Genomic DNA, 16,187 nt, shown 5'->3' on the forward strand with positions numbered 1-16,187 from the left:
GTGCTCTTCCAAAGCTCCAAAATCCTAAATAAATCACTCGGTAGTTCTGACGTATCTGGCACAATGACTAGCCACAGAGGTAAACAAATCAGCACGGGACAACTCAGAGTAATTAAAATGTCTTGCGCCTGAATTCTTTTTTCTTGTCTAAATACATCAGGTCACTGAAGACTATCAGAAGGGGATCCATGACAGGACCTCACCTGAACATGGGACACATGGAAATTTCAGCCATATTGAATGCTAATTCGGTCTCCTTTCCTTACAGATCATCATAGGGTATTACTTTACAGATGATGTCTTCATGATGTGGAATAGCCTTTAGGAACAACTTTAACATTTCAATCACTGGCTTAGCACTTTCAATGCACACCTCAAGTTTTTTTTCCTTTACTGTAATAAGAACCAGATATATTTTTTGGATTCTATTATTTCACTGAAAGAAAAAGCTCCCCATGCCATTTTGTCTAGAAAGACAGTGGAGAGAAACTCTCCTGCATGATCACAGATTCTGTCCTGGACAATCTAGCAACTGTCCAGTGCTTTCATGCTTACAAGGTTACGTTTTACTGAATAAAACTGCACAAAACAAAGTGCAGATCTGCAGAGTGCATGAGGGTCCAAAAACGAGGCTGTCCTTCAAGTTTCCAGAAGAAGCTTTATAACACTTTGAAAATTCCTTTTGGAATTAGGAAGAGGTCTTGTTTTAAGGGTCTTTTTTTTCATTATATCCCAGCTTTCTGGCTGCAATATGTCATTCTCAGACACGTTTTTCCTTTACAGTGTATTTTCCATGGCCTTTCAGGGATCTATACTTACTGTACAGATGAGTTGAGGAGGTGTTGTGAGGATGCTGAGCAGTTTTAATCTAAGGCTTAGGTTTGCAGCCAGACTACCCTCAGTGGCACCAAAATCCTGCAGGCCAATTAGAGCCAAAAATAGGCCAGAAGCAGCAAAGTGGGATGGGACTGAGGTCAAAAGATTCAAAACTCAGTTTCCTCAAATCACAAAAACATTAAAATGTTTGGAAAGGTTCAAATTTAAGCTCTTGACCTGGGCCTCTGTCAAACTTCAGCTCAACCTCCTCCCTTGATACAGAGTCCTCACTCTGCTCTCAGCAAAGCATTCAGAAATGTATCTCATTCCTGGGATTTAACTTAAAATATTTCTTCCTTCCAAACTTGGTCTGCATCCGAGAGTTTATCCCTGAAAAACTGCTGTGTCTCTACTCTTCTCGTGTGTCATTCAGAGACAAGTACAACCTTTTTAAAACCTGGACTGGAGCTCAGTTTGCAGAAGAAATCTGCAGAACAGCTTTGACTCTCATTTTAAGTTCAAAACTAGAGTATCTGTCACACACATCCTTAAGTCAAATTAAATTACTAACAAGTAATTCCTCCTTCTGCCTCAAGGACCTCCATACAATTCTCTTTGGGGTGCGAGTGGAGGGAAATCAAGCAGTACCACGCACACTAGAAAGTAAATCAGGCCATTTCTCAAGTGAATAAAATGAATAAACAAACAGGTCTAAGGAGCAGAAACGCGGACAGAGCTGTGCCTGGCAGTGCAGTAGCCAGTCCAATGGAAATGCACAATGAATCCACCTAAATTATCTTAAGGGTGCTGTCAGTTGCAGAAAAAGTAGAAAGAAAATCTATTTAAAAATTATTAGTTAAATCTATACATATACAAGACATAGCTGCGTGCTAGAAATAGGGGGCCTCTAAGCCGGTCTTTCAAGGGAACTCCAAATTGAAGAGCACAAAGGAGATACAAAGGCTTGAGTTGTGCATCCAGAGAGGCGCAGCACAGTATTGGGCCAGAAACAAGTTTTTATTGTCTTCTACTGTCACATTCACTGATACACACCCAATAAATGGATTAAAGAAATAAAACAGACAGGAGAAGAATGTAGTCATCCCTTATAGCCCAGCTCCTTTGCATGCTTGGGTGAAGCAGTAGGTATGCTGCAAGTGCTCTGGGACAGCTTCAGCTTATCTGCATGTTTATGGGGCCAGTCAAAACTCCTTTTCTGCCATAACTCTCACAAAAGACACTGAGTTCTTGGGCATACTGTCATTTTTGGAATTCCTATCAGGAGAAACTCTTACTGTTGGAAGATACTCAAGCAAAACTATTTTTAGGTGTGCATTTACCTTTTTAACAGTCTCTGTGCTTACCGGTGCTTTGCTTAAAACCCCTTCTCATAACATAGCTCACATCGTAACCCCAACATGCAATTACCATTATTTATATGTTTCTGTAGCATAAGCTTCCATCAGCAGCTTTTCAATACTTTCCCTTTAGAAATTAGGCCCCACATTTACTACTCCTGAGATAAGATTTGCTTCCCTGCTGGCATGCAGGGCTGTGCACTGAGTTAAATATCATCCATCAGCTCTTGTGAGAAAGAGGGCAAGGTACACAACTCTCACATTCCTCTCGTGACAAGACTCTCAGTACTACTGTGAATAGCACTGATTTAGCTACACAAAAAACTGCAGGATATGTCAAAGCATGCCATTAAAATGCAAAAAAGCTGTTTTTCCTAGGCAAAACAGCTAAGGTCTAAAACTTGCTTTATCTTTATTATTCATGTCAATCAAGTCGTAAAAGTTTTATAAATATTAGGGTTTCTTTTCTGAAGAAAAATTAAGCTAAGTTAGAAGAGGCCAAACCATGCGATAAGTGTTTCCTTATACTATTATACTTAGGCTTAGAGGCATAAGCAGGACTTGATGGGTACTTCACCCTCTGCATAGGGCTGAATTTTACTGCAAATGCTTAACTCTCCTTTGCACAAAGACTGATTTACCCTGGGAATTTACATGGACAAAAGTAACATTCACTCCCTCTTCAATTACAGGATTGTGTAGAGAAGACCGGTTAGATAAGAAATATGTGTTCTGGATTTCTAAAAGAAATGTTTAACAGCTAATTACATTGAATTTTAAAAACACTTCCTTCTCACTGCTATATTTTTCTGCCCCTGTTCTTCTGACTCAAACACATTTCTATTACTGTTGTTGTCCTTTCTGGGACAGTTTTAAAATGCATCTTTCCTTTTATCTTACTGTCCAAATTTAACACATCTACAAAAGCTTCTTCTGCAAAATGGCTTCTATCCATATGGGTCAGAAGACACCAAATAATTTTCGAATCAGTTCCTAGACCTTCTCTTCAGGGAAAAAAAAAAAAAAGTATATTTCCAGTGTGCAATCCTGGAAGGAAGTCATTCCCTATCTACATCCAAGAATATATTACTTTCAAGCAGAAAAGTTCCTGGTTTGATCCCCAGCCAGGTCAAAAAGAGAAGAGGTAAGAAATGGCTCACAGCCATCTGTCTTTGCCTCATACCCCACCTCCACTCAGATGCAGCTGAGGATGAGCCCAAAGGTATCTATTCACACAAACTGCCAGAGGTTCAGAAACCCTCAATGCAATTTAGATCCCAGGGATTCAAACAGGAGATTCGTCACTGACTTCAGCAAGTAGCAGAATGAAACAGTCATATCCTATGGCTTCAAGTCAGGAAAGCACTTAAGCACATGATTAAATCCATCCCTATTAGACAATGTTATTAAATACACACGTAAAATTAGACATTACTATAATTGTGCTTCATGAACAAAGACGTGATACTGAACTGGGGCCTTATTAGCCTTAAAAAAACCCTTAAAAAAATCAGAATTTTGATCTTGCAATGGATCCAAATCCTGTGATGTTAAAAAGTTCTACCACAGACCTAAGTAGCTATAAAACTTTTAAAATTAGTTTAATCTATTTTTCTGACCTCAAACACAGGTTATTTTCCACTAGCACTGGAGCAGCTCTAAAATACTCAATGTTCCATGAAAAAAGTCATTTTCCACCATGAATGGCCCTGGGACAGAAAATGTTATGGAAAGAAAATCCAGCTCCGGATGGGACTGTGAAACACATGCTTAAAAACTTTTTTTAAAAAAAAGAAAAGAAAAGGAAAAAAAAAAGAATCTGCACTGTAGGGTGCCCTTAAAATATTCAGTGTTCAAAAACAAATTTCCTCCAACCTTGAAAGCCCTATGAAATATTACACACTATAAAAATCTTGGCCTACTAGCTAGTTGCTCTAAAACATTGGAAATGTCTTCAGAAATTTTCCCCCCAGCTTTGTAGAATCTCATAAAGTATCCTGTATTTCCCATTCAAGAGCAAGGCAGAACTGTGCTGGCAAAAATCACATTTTGCTACAGTTTTAGCAAAGTTTACCTAACTTTAGAGGCCAGCTTTGCATGTCATTTTTCAGAGGAAATGATTCTGGGTCAGTAGTGTATACAATGAACATCCTCTGAACGTTACTTTTCCTACGCTCTCTAACATAGAATTAGCATAACTTACCATACAATTTCTTCAACTGATATATTTTCCTATTTTCTCCAGCAGAAATCACAAAATTCCTTTATATTTATGTGAATTATGCTTGAGCAAATCAACTCCCAGTGAACTTTAAAGAGCCTAGACTATGCTGTAGCGAAATTACCTGCACAAATCTTGCCAGCTTCACAGGGAATAGTAGACCTGAACTGAGAGCCGGCGGGAGACGTTTTGGCACTCGGCGAGATCCTCCAACCCGCCCCTGATCCTGCCTCCTTGTCCCCCAGTCTCTCAAAGCTATTCCCTCTGCCTCTTCCTCCCAGCCAGGCGACAGCCCCCCTTGCTAAGCAGGCACAGCAGCTGGCAGATTTTAGGTATATTTACTGGTGTCTGGCAACGACCTCAAAGGGGCCCTACTCATCCCACCTTTGCTACAGCTCTGCCAGGTCCTCTTTAGCTCTCTGTCAGCTCAAAGAACCGCAGGAGTTTAGGGCTAAGATTTTTCAATAAAATGGCATTTAAGATTAGGCAACTCTGTTTAGATATCTATATAGGAGGGCTGAATCGAGTAAGACCTCAGAAATAACTGCTAGGCTAAACTCTCTATCTCCAACATGGGTATGGCTGGTGAACCTCAGGGCAATCCCACAACTCACCAATATTATCGGAGACAGCTCTGCCCAGCCGGTTAGAAATCACACTTTCATTCAAATTGAATAGCCACGGCTATATCACCAAGGACCTAGACATTCATGGTCTTGGAGAAGACACATAATCAAGGACTTGAAGCAGATATATAATCCAGGACTTGGAAAATATAATTTTATCAGAAATTAAAAGAACTATACAGGAATTGCCATTCTTAATCAGACCTGAAGTCCATCTAATGCAGCATTGTGTGTCCAGTAATGGGCAGCTGGGGATGTGTAAGGAAAGAGCATTAAAATCACGGCATTTATGAACTGACCATTCCCCAGTGACTGCCTAAACCAGAGATGGCAATTGGACCATCATGCTTGTTATTTTTTCTTATGTTTCTCTTCTACCTTTTCTAGCACTGCTACATCCTTTTGAGAAGGGGTGATCAGAACTGCAAACAAGATGCCCCGGGGGTTATACAATAGCCAAATTATACTTTTTCTTGTCAGTTCATCTGTCAGTAGCCCTGATTTCCCTTTACAGCCACCACGCAGGAGGAAGCCAAGGTCCCCAGAGCACTAACCACCACAGCTCCACAAACCTTCCTTTGAGTGACAGTTCTTCCAAGTCCAGTCCATCACTATGTGCACATGTCTATATTTAAAGTTACTTTTTCTACCTGTACGTTTAGGCTGCACTTATCAACTCTGAATACTGTTTACCTCAATTTAACAATTAAATGCTATTTGTGTGATCCTGCTGCAGCTCTTTGCATCTAACTTAAGATTTATTAGCATTTATTTTCCTTGACTTTTCACAGTTTTCGTTAAGTAACTGTTCAAATTTTGTTTCAGAACTTTCATAAATATATTGAAAATCTCGAATCCTGGAACAGTCTTGAGGCACCTTACTGGTAATTTTCCTCTGCTGAAAAATTCGACAACTTCTTCCTTCCATTTACTGCCTATTATTTAATCAGGTACTAACTAACAAAGTCACCTCTTCTTTTACACTGTGAGAGTTTTCTTCAGCTTTGCCTAGGGACTCTCTAACAGCTTTTTGAAAACCCAAGCAGAGATGAAAGGAACACCCCCATACCTGCTGAGCGTTCCCAACCAGACTAATGGATTTCTGAAATTTTGCCTTTCCCTAACAAAATCCACATTAACGCCTCCTGAAATAGGAGTCTGACCTCTTTGTCAGTAAGGAAAGCTTGGAGAGAAGGGGAAGAACACAAACCAGAAAAGCAGCGGTGTGAGCAGTTACAATTCGTGGGTTTTTTTCCCCACAGGCGGCCCAGGCTACATGTACATTAGCAAGCCGGGAGGGCATCAGGGATGGGGTCGGGAAGAGAGAGAGCAGGTACGAAGGACCCAACACACGCGTGACGTGTTTGGGTGAGGGTCGCTCTGCACTGCTTGGCTCTAACCTGGCCCCTGGGACTCGCTGCCCATTCGCATTTGGAGGTAGTAGGTGCACTCCCAGGTGCACTGTTCAGTTTAGTTTCACGCAAAAGGGATTCAGTTTTCAGGCTCTGAGACTGTTGCAAGATACAAACTAAAGCGCAATTAAATGGGGTAAGATTTACTTCAAAGGTTTCACCTGATCCAAACTAAAACACCAACGGAGATGCTCTTATAGCAAGGAGAGGCTTAAGAACAAAAGATTTTTGCCATTATGAAGAGTATAAGCATACATCAACCCTTCCTCATGAAACAAAGCTGTACTTACCCCTATATATCTCATTAATTATTTTTAGTGGCACATTAGAAAATCTAAAAGAAATTAAGATCCAGAATCCTATGTATTTAATTGCTATTTTTCTTCACTGAGATGACTTCTGAGGGGTTAAACATAGAAGACAAAGGACAGCATCAAAGTTGCATTTGGATCAGTGTGGGTAAATGAAGGAGCAGATGGAAAAATCAAACTGCTGATTTATCCAGACGTGCTTCAAGTTCCAGTACTGACAGCAAGGAGCAGGTCTATCTTTGTGAAATGTTTGCAGAAAGATGACTGCGATTCAACAGGCCTTGTATACCTCCCACCAAATTTTTATCGATGTTATTCTTAGAGAGCCAAAGTATGTTCATTAGTATGCAGAATTTGGATGAAGTTTTTACTCTTAAAAGTCTTTAATTCAATATATTTCAGAGATGAAATATAATGTGTATATAATATTATCTCAAATAAGTGTATTTCTTTTCCAGTCTCTCACCAGCAGGCGGCATACAATGCACATTTTATAAGTATTTTTTTTTCTTTTTTCCTACTTCAACTAAGAACTCTCAAGGTTTCACAATAAATGGAGTCTGACAGTTTTAGTTTATTTTAGTAATAATCACAAGAAGATCTTTTCTGCAAATACAATAAATGTTATCCAAGAGCAATTTGGAGCAATCAGTATTGATATTTATACCATGTGTGTTGATTGAAATGCTGCTGGCTGTAAGAATGGAATATGAATCTGTCGAGAACGTTATGAATATTTTCTATCATACACTCGTGTGGGACCTATAAAAGTTAATTTATTATAATTAGTGGAAATATATTTTTATTATAAATTAAAAAGAAAAGAGAGATATATGAAATAGGTTTCAGCAATTTAGTTGAAATAATTTTCTTAACTCTTGCCTTGATGTTCTGTTATTTATTAGGATACACTGCTCTATAGCGTATCTAAATATTGCTATCTAACTGTGAGTTTTAGGATATGTGAGAGAGTCTTTCAAAAGGACAAAAGAAACCAAATTAGTAACAACAAAACAAGAAAAAAAACTTTGCTCAGCTGGCTAACTTTGCATGTAATATTAAACTTTCTTGTTTGATGGTTTTAACGTAAAGGACATAAAGTGGCCTAACGAACCCAGAGCCCCTTAAGTGCAATACATTTGGGTCTCTTCTTGGCTATGAATAACTAAAGGCTGCATTGTACAGCCATTAGCTGGCCATTAGAGGAGGCTGAAAAGTAAATCTTTCCCTACAACATCACCTCCTCTCTACCTCTCACAATAGTCTTTGCCAGTTTGTTGGGTGGGCTGCTCCTGCTCCCAGCTCTTCCACTCATGATGTGCTCCTAAATGAACCATGACTTACCATTTTTGCATATATACACGATTTCCATATACATTTCAGAGAGAAAAATCTTGAATAGAGTCTGCAGTGTTAGACACAAAATGCAGAACTCCAGAGGTAGATTTATTCATAAAGAAAACCATGATTTGAACAGCTATAAATAAGGATTATAGGTTATTCAACCTACAGAAAAAAACCTCAGAAATCATTGCAGCCAAGAAGTTCAAAAGTAATTTAAGAATTCTGCTAGTGGCGTGGCACTAAGATTCTTCACGCACATAGAAACCACGTTCATTGGGAGGTTGTTCTTACGCACGATTGTTTGGTTGGCTAGCAAGAGTCCAACAGCTCAGATATGTCTGCTTGACATCACTGGAAAATTTGCATGAGTAAGGTCTTTGCCAATGGATCCTGAATATAGATGTATCAAAACACGACGAACAGCATAGCCTTATAGAGCAATACTTTGCTTACAATAGGGAGAGAAGCTGTTATCTGAAGAGAAAACACACCCTCCTTTCTGCATATTCAGAGGACAGGGCAGTGAAGAAAAGGTGCTCTAGATCTAGTCCAGACCTCCCTGCCACTAAGAGAAGGAATCTCTCCTACAGCCACTTTGAAGTTACAGTCTTAACATCACTTAAGAGGTGGTCCCAACATCACCTACAGACATAAGAGGTCCTCAGCTGGTCTACAGAGTCACATTACGTGGCTGTCTAATGGTATTTTTAATCAAAATATTCATTGTAAGGATTTACAGTGGGCTATTACTCCAGAAAAATAGGAGACTATTACTGTAAATCAACATACCTAACGAAGAGAAAAAATGAGCAAAACCAGGACTCTAGCAGACTCAGGTCCCTGCTCACAGGAAGAGAACTTTTAGAGTACATCAAAACACTAATACTTTTTCTGACTCACTTTTTCAGAAATCAAGCTCTTGCACGTCCAACAATGTCACAACATGTTTTACCAGTATTCACAGCAAAGCTCTCATTTTACTACACAGCAAACTCTGACAAACATTTGCATCCCACCCTATTAGATAAACATATTAGCATAAAGTACTATTAAGCTCAATCTTCTGGAACTAAAGTCAGTTGCATATTATTCTTGATGAAGGAAGGAAAACAGAAAAAGTGTGCTTACATCATTTCATAAGTTTTTATGCTTCTAGACTAAGTGAAATTTTAAAACATACAAGCTCTGTTTTATTCACAAACAGTAATACTTGCTTCCTTGGCAATGACAGGAAGTAAAGCAATTAGATAAATCATTTTCTAAGTCAACACTGCTGTCTAAGCATAACTGAAATTTGGCTCACTAACATACACAGTTCTAAAGCACTTGGAAGTCTACAGTCCCATGTGAAAATACTAATTTATATTTAAAATTGCTAACTGCTCACCCATCCTAACAATATTAATATTAACAGTATGACGTTAACTCTCTGCTAAATCTGCGATGTAGGTCAGTTGTACATAGAGTTGCCAAACTATCATTGGAAAATATTACTTCATCAAAGAATTAGCCTTGGTACAACAGCAAATAGCAGAGCCACATGTCCTAATGTATGTCAGCCTGGCGCCACTATTGTATGCAGAGCTATTTGCATGTGTACATTTCTATCACTATTTTGGGTTAATATCAACACCCTCTTTCTAAAATATCCCCCCAGCAATACAAATGTAAATGGTACACAGACTTCTTGGACAATTCCAGTTGCAGTGTTCACTGTTTCTAGCTCTTTCACGCAACTGCTTCAATAAGGCATAAAAGGCTGACCTTCACTTCATTAAATATTTGGCAGAATATTACCACTGCGAATTAAATATTATGATTTAAACTTAAAAAACAGTAATGATGGGATTAAAAGTAAAATACCTACCTTATCCATACAAAAAACTAGAAAATAAAAGGAAATGTTGAACTGCTTAAGACATGTAGCTTCTGATCAACCTAAGAGCTGCTCCACAGATGTTGAGCTAGACAATATCTACAGACTCTCGCGGCTCGGCACTTCTCTTTGTTTCCTTACTGCAGCTGCAGACTGATGGCTCTAAAAGGTAAGTTTACTTCACTGTCAGGTTTAAAGTTCTATTAAGTTGTGGCTGGAGATTTCATTTTCAGTTTTAACAATAGTCTAGACATATGTGCATCTCAAATAGGGATAAGGAAAGTTCTCTGATGAGCAAGTCAGCTGGCTGTGCTTGCTATTGCAGCAAGATAATCATTCGCTTTGGTGGGCTTTACGCTCCACAGCGGAGCCTCTGGAAAGAAAAGTACTTTTAAAGGACAGCCTGTTTGAACACATACACGTGTGTATAAATTAAAGTGACAGACAGAAGAAAAATGGGGCTCGTGAGGTGACATGGCTAATAAAAATGACTAATGATTAATGATTCACTGCTTTTGCTGGCTACTTTTTTCAAGGCATACGGTAAACTTCATATTCCAAAATTACAAGGAATGTCAGTAGAGTTCTTGCTTACCTTTTACTGGACATTCAACCACAATATTTGCTCCAACTCTTGCCATGATCGTACCTCCGACAACTACAGAAAGATCGCTGGCTTCCCGATTTGTAACGTTTAAGAAGGAGGAGAAAATGACAGGAACCTCTTTAAATTAAAAGAAAGGAATAATCAGATTTAAGAGCTTTTTTTGGCTTTTAAATACAGACCATGTGTTTAAGTTCGTTATGTTTGAAACAGAATTCAGTCTGCAAAGAAGTAGCCAGAAAATGCAGGTGGGTTAAACAGACTCTGTTCACACCTGCTTGGTTTTAGAGCAACAACAAGGTCTTTCTGCTACCTCTTAACTTGGGCAGAATTGCATGGATTGCCAATCATTTCACATTGCAGTGGGGTTGGGTGCTTGAATGAAAAAATACATGCCTGATCCCACGCATGCCACAGTCTTACCTGCCCGTAACAGCAAAGATGTTTCCATATCAAAACCAAAGTCATTAGCAAACAGGCATCCATAGGTACCAAGTTCCCTCCGAGTAGGATTCTGAATCTGCACTTTTCCAATGGTGTCTAGGATAACCCTTCAAGAAAAGACAAGGGTTACTGTCCTGGGAGAGGCCCAGCTGTAATGGGTCTTCTTACAAGGGTTTACAGGTAGAGCAGCAAAACTGCTTTTTAGGTGTTTACTAATCTAGACCAGTGCATGGAATAACCATCTGTCTGCTCTTTGGTGGTGAGGGGGAAGCAATAAGGATTCACATACAGAAGGATCTTTCAGAAAAGTCCTTTTCCCCAAAAACTGTGTCCTATTTGCAGCACTTTGGAGTACAGTTAGTTTGCTACTATAAACCAGAATCCCCCGGGAACAACAGTGTGAAGAAATCAGACTATCACAATTAAAGGTGTTGGCAAAAGATTCGTTTCTCCAGAGCAAGATTGATTTTCAGCAGGATTAGAGAATTTGCAAATGTAAGAGCTAATCTGACTTCCAATTAGTGTAGTTCGAGATTTTTTGTTGTTACTATTAAACCTTGCCTAACTTGCCTGCCATCTCAGTGGCAGGACAAGAGAGAGCATCGCCGGCTGGGGAAGAGGCTGAAAACAGCACCCTGGATGTGTCGTGCTTTTCTCCCTTGTTACTTTTCTCAGGCATAGACTAGTTATGTCCAAAAAAAACTGTGGATCTGGCATTCTCCCACACTGAGTACATATACAAAAGAAAGAGATATACAAAAACATATTAAAAATACATGATCCCCAACAAAACAAGCCTTCTCATGCATGAAGAACACACAGCCTTCTTTCACAAACTTAACAGATACACAAAATGGTCATCTCCTCGCATTTTTTCAGATGTAATATTATTCGTGTCATTGGCTTTTGCGCAGGTATATATATAAAAATATATATAAATATATATATGCGTGTGTGTGCATAAGAAGTGTTACTGCAAAAAATGTAGGAAAAGGAAAACTACTTGCCAAAATAGCCCTGAAGTGCAAGAATGCCAATCTGGGCTAAAATGAAGGCAATTTATGAAAGTAAGCACTAGGAATCAAAAAGATACTCAAAAATAAACAAAATATCATCCCCTCCCCAAAAATGAAAATATCAGTTGCAAGAAATCAATGGGAAATTACATGTAGTTCACAAAATAAACACAACTAGTAGGAGCTACATGTTTCTAAAAATATTTTCACTTTTAGAAGTGGCTTAGTTTTGCTGTCTTTGCTTTAATTGATAGCTCTGCAGAAATATATTTTTCTTGGCAGTGGGGTTAATCAGTTAAGTATGTTGAGAAATATCCAAAAATGCCTTTATCATTTTAGAATCATTTTTTTCATTACTCAAGAGCGAGCTATAATCCCAAGAGGCTCACACACAAAGTTAATGTTAATCTTATCAGGTGAGCTTCTACGTTATCAGCACTGAAGTAAAAGTCAGTCTCTTTGCTTAGTTTTGAGCAAATATCTGAATATCACACAGTCTTGCTCTACTTTTCTTCAGGTATAGCTGAGGTAGTAACATAGGTCCTTTGCTATTTTAGTATTTCACCTACTTCAACAGAAATGTCTGGAAGTTAAGAAGTATTAAAAAGCCATAAAAATTCATTTTTGCTTTTTAAATTGAAGTTGTGCAGCTACAGGTATACTTAGAAATTATCCTCTTTTTTAAGGATGGTGAAGTTACCAATGGCATTTTCTTTCTATAAAAAGAGGAGTAAGTAAGATTGATTTTTATCTCTAGCATAGTAGAAGTTTTTAATGATCTCACTATATGTGGTATATGAAACAAAACAAATCCAATAGGCAATATACCTTGCTCATATCAGGTAATAAACAAATTCATATCAAATTAAATTATATTAATTACCTGATATGAGCAAGGTGGACCACAAAATACACACTTAGGCTATCCAGAGCATTTCACTTAATGCAAAGATCACTCTTTCCATGTAATAATGTGGAAATGGCTGTATACTTGGACATTGGTAGAGCAAAACAACGTGGCAGACATTTGAAACAAAAATAAAATTATTTAAATAAAAAGATGGAAGGCAGTGTTCACACATACGTCATTCTTGCAACTGTATGTGTTCTAATATTGCACAGCAGGGTGGATTTTAACAGTTGTTGGTGACATAATAAGTCATTTAAAAATAAAGGAAAACATATTTACTTACTTGTCAGAGGATTTTAATGTCTCACCATCTTTTGTCCAAGTATATTTCCCTTCACTAGTACCAGCTGTTTCACACAGTAGATTGACAGTACGAGTACTCTTGGTCAGAAAAACTGTATTTCCAATTCGTACTGTTACTGTTCTGTTAAAGGAAACTCCAGGAATTTGCTTTTGCCTCATAATAACCGGAATCTTCTGGTCAAACATTAACTTATTGACAGGTTTTGTGCTGAAACGTTCTGATTCATTTGGAAATTTGCCTGCGAGTTTTGTGGCAAATTTCTCATCCTGGGCCCCCTGCCATTTTTCGGTGGTTGGCTGTGGAGGCCTGGCTAATTCAGCAACTAATTGATAAATGAGCTGGGACGCCAGGTCATCAGTGACTTCTCCAGTTTCAATGAGTTGACTCATGTTCCTTATCAGCTCTTCAAACTGCACCGTGTCCATGCTGTAGGCGCCTTGAAGAACCGCTGCTTCCAGCCGTCTGTTCTTGAATTCACGAGAGCTGAATTCTTCTGCTGAATTGCTCCCAAAGGTTTCAAGATTTCTCAGAAACGGTTGGTCATTTACTTGCCTGTCACCCAGATAGAGCTCGTTCTTCTTACTCCACATTTGCCACATTTTGCTCATTTTATGCCACTTGGCTCCAAAGCTGTTAGCCTCATTGTGGTCTGCATTACCGTTCTCACTGGCATATTTTCTAAGGTTTGGTGGCTCTATTAATCTGTTATCGGCACCAATAAGTTTGAGAACAAATGTTTCGTGTACAGAGCCTGCAATACACCGGTATACCCCAATGTCAGTAGCTTCAAGACTATGTATTTTCAGTGAACCTGACTTCGTGATGCCAAGTCTTTTAGAGTTTTGTAAGTGTTGCCCATCCTTCTCCCACCGGATAAGTGATTTCTGGAACCTCCGTACAGGGCACTTAATTACAACAGATGTTTTTGGAAGTAAGTAGGCTCGGCTTCCGATCGTAAAATTAATGCGCTTCTCTTGCCTCGTTTGAATGTAGACTCGGCGAATGCTGACGATCTGAGGTCCATGAGCAGAATACTTTTCTGGAAGCTTTGCTTTAATCTCTGAAAAAAAAAAAATCAAGTGTTGAAAAGTATCTAATCATTGGCACTCACACTAACAAAATCTGCTTTTCACAGAATGCTTGACAGAGTCTTTTCCAACTTTGTTCAAGTCAAATTGCAACATGCTGAGCTTTTATCCAAGTCACAAAAATGCAAAAATATGAACATGAAACCATAACATTCCCCTACACCAGCCAAGACTACTCTTTCTCCTAACAATTCCTAAATTTCCTAACAATTAAAAGCTACAGACAACATATACCTATATGAAAGACATAAATGGTGTACACCTACATCAATGTATATAACCATGTATTGTACAATATATTCATGTATATAGTATGTCTATATAAAATCAGATTATGCTTATATTTCCTATTGCTGCCTCAGAAAGTCTAAGCGTAAGTGAAACGATTGAAAATTGAATCAAAAGACTTGAACACATTATCACTTTCCCCACATTTGAGCACTGTTGAGTGCAGAATGACCTAAATAAAACAAAATCTCTCTGAAACGTAAGGCTCCCCTTGACTCTTATTTAAATTGTTGGCTGCCCTTGCTGGTCGTCTGGCAGATTGCAGCCAAACCGATAGCAACACAGGAGGCGAAAGAAATAGCCAGTGAAGACACGGTAGATGCAACGAGCAAAGGCATCCTACCATCACTGACTGAGGGCAATTTCTTTGGGTTGAAAGATGAGTTGTGCCAAAAATGTAGAGAGGGAAGGGAGGAGAGAGGGAAAGAAGTCAAAGCTTTGAGAGGCTGGATGGAGTAGTCGGCTGAATCGGCAAAGGCAGGCAATACTGAATAAAGCGTCTTGCGGACCGGGTACGGAGACACCGGACATCACGAGGCTCCTCCTGCGTTGTGCCGAAGGCACTCGGATGCCACAAGGTTTCTAGGGAGCTGCGCGAACGGCCACCAGCGCCGGCAGGCTTTCCCAGCAGCGGCGGCCACAGCGGCACCGGAGACAACGTCCGAACGGCCGCAGGACTGCGGATACCGCTGCCGCCGCTCCCGGCTGCCAGCTACCCTCCCCGCTGCGATCGGCGGCCGCGACCTGTGAAAACGCTCAGCAGGTGAGAAATACAGAGCTGGAGGAGGAGCGGAGCCGGGGCCGCCCGCCTGCGGCCGCTCGCCCGCGGCTCCCTGCCCGTAAGGTGCAAGCGGCCAGCTGGGACGAGCCGGGCCTGGCGCCGGGGACCGGCCCCGCGGCGCTGGGCGGCCCGGCCCGGCCCTCCGCGACGCAGCAGACACGAAACCCAGGCTCAGCGGGGCACAGCACGGGCACGTAAACAGAAACACTCCTCCACGTGCCCGACTCGCGAGTCCTCGCGGCCCCTCCACCCGGCAGCACGCGCGCGCGCCGAGGGACAGCCACACCGGTGGCACACAAAACGACGCTGGAAAAACTGCCTGCTCCTGGCATACATACGCTTCAAATACGCTGTGAAGAAATAGGTGAAAAGCTAAATGCTTCAAGCATTCAATAAGTGTGTACACTATACGAACTACACCCCAGAGTGCATTCTTACGCTTATAAAACAAAATGGTTATTTTCAATGTTTTGGGTATGAGTTCAGACCGGTGGGGATATCATGGTTTCATAATTACACAGCTTTTAAATCAGTATTCATTATCCAGATACAGTTCCCTCAACCATTTTATATGGTACAACAAATAAATTGCTTTAGGCACTGAGTTTACTAAAATTATTAAAGTAGCGCCCTGTTTTTAATAAGTTATTGGGCCCCAAATATTTATTTTTAGGGAAACGTTCCAGTATTAAATCTTCAATTTCCAAATCCATCTTACAGACACAGTGAGTGTAACTTTAAACACACAAATTAAAATACTTCAGGCTGTGCTCTGTTTACACTAGTTA

The 16,187-nt window shown here is 39.9% G+C and overlaps 1 protein-coding gene across 6 annotated transcripts in view; it reads right to left on the reverse strand.

The window, feature by feature from the left end:
• Positions 1-16,187, reverse strand: part of ADAMTSL3 (ADAMTS like 3) — a 193,237-nt gene that overhangs the window by 14,993 nt on the left and 162,057 nt on the right. For all 6 annotated transcript variants that reach the window (XM_062583673.1, XM_062583670.1, XM_062583671.1 and 3 more), the window contains 3 exons: positions 13,222-14,302; positions 10,992-11,119; positions 10,560-10,688 (listed from right to left, as the gene is read on the reverse strand). In XM_062583673.1, the coding sequence (XP_062439657.1) occupies positions 10,560-10,688; positions 10,992-11,119; positions 13,222-14,302 (1,338 nt within the window). The remainder of the gene's footprint in view (positions 1-10,559; positions 10,689-10,991; positions 11,120-13,221; positions 14,303-16,187) is intronic.

Source organism: Rhea pennata, chromosome 10 (assembly GCF_028389875.1).
Source record: "Rhea pennata isolate bPtePen1 chromosome 10, bPtePen1.pri, whole genome shotgun sequence".
In the NCBI taxonomy this organism is placed as follows: Eukaryota; Metazoa; Chordata; class Aves; order Rheiformes; family Rheidae; genus Rhea; species Rhea pennata.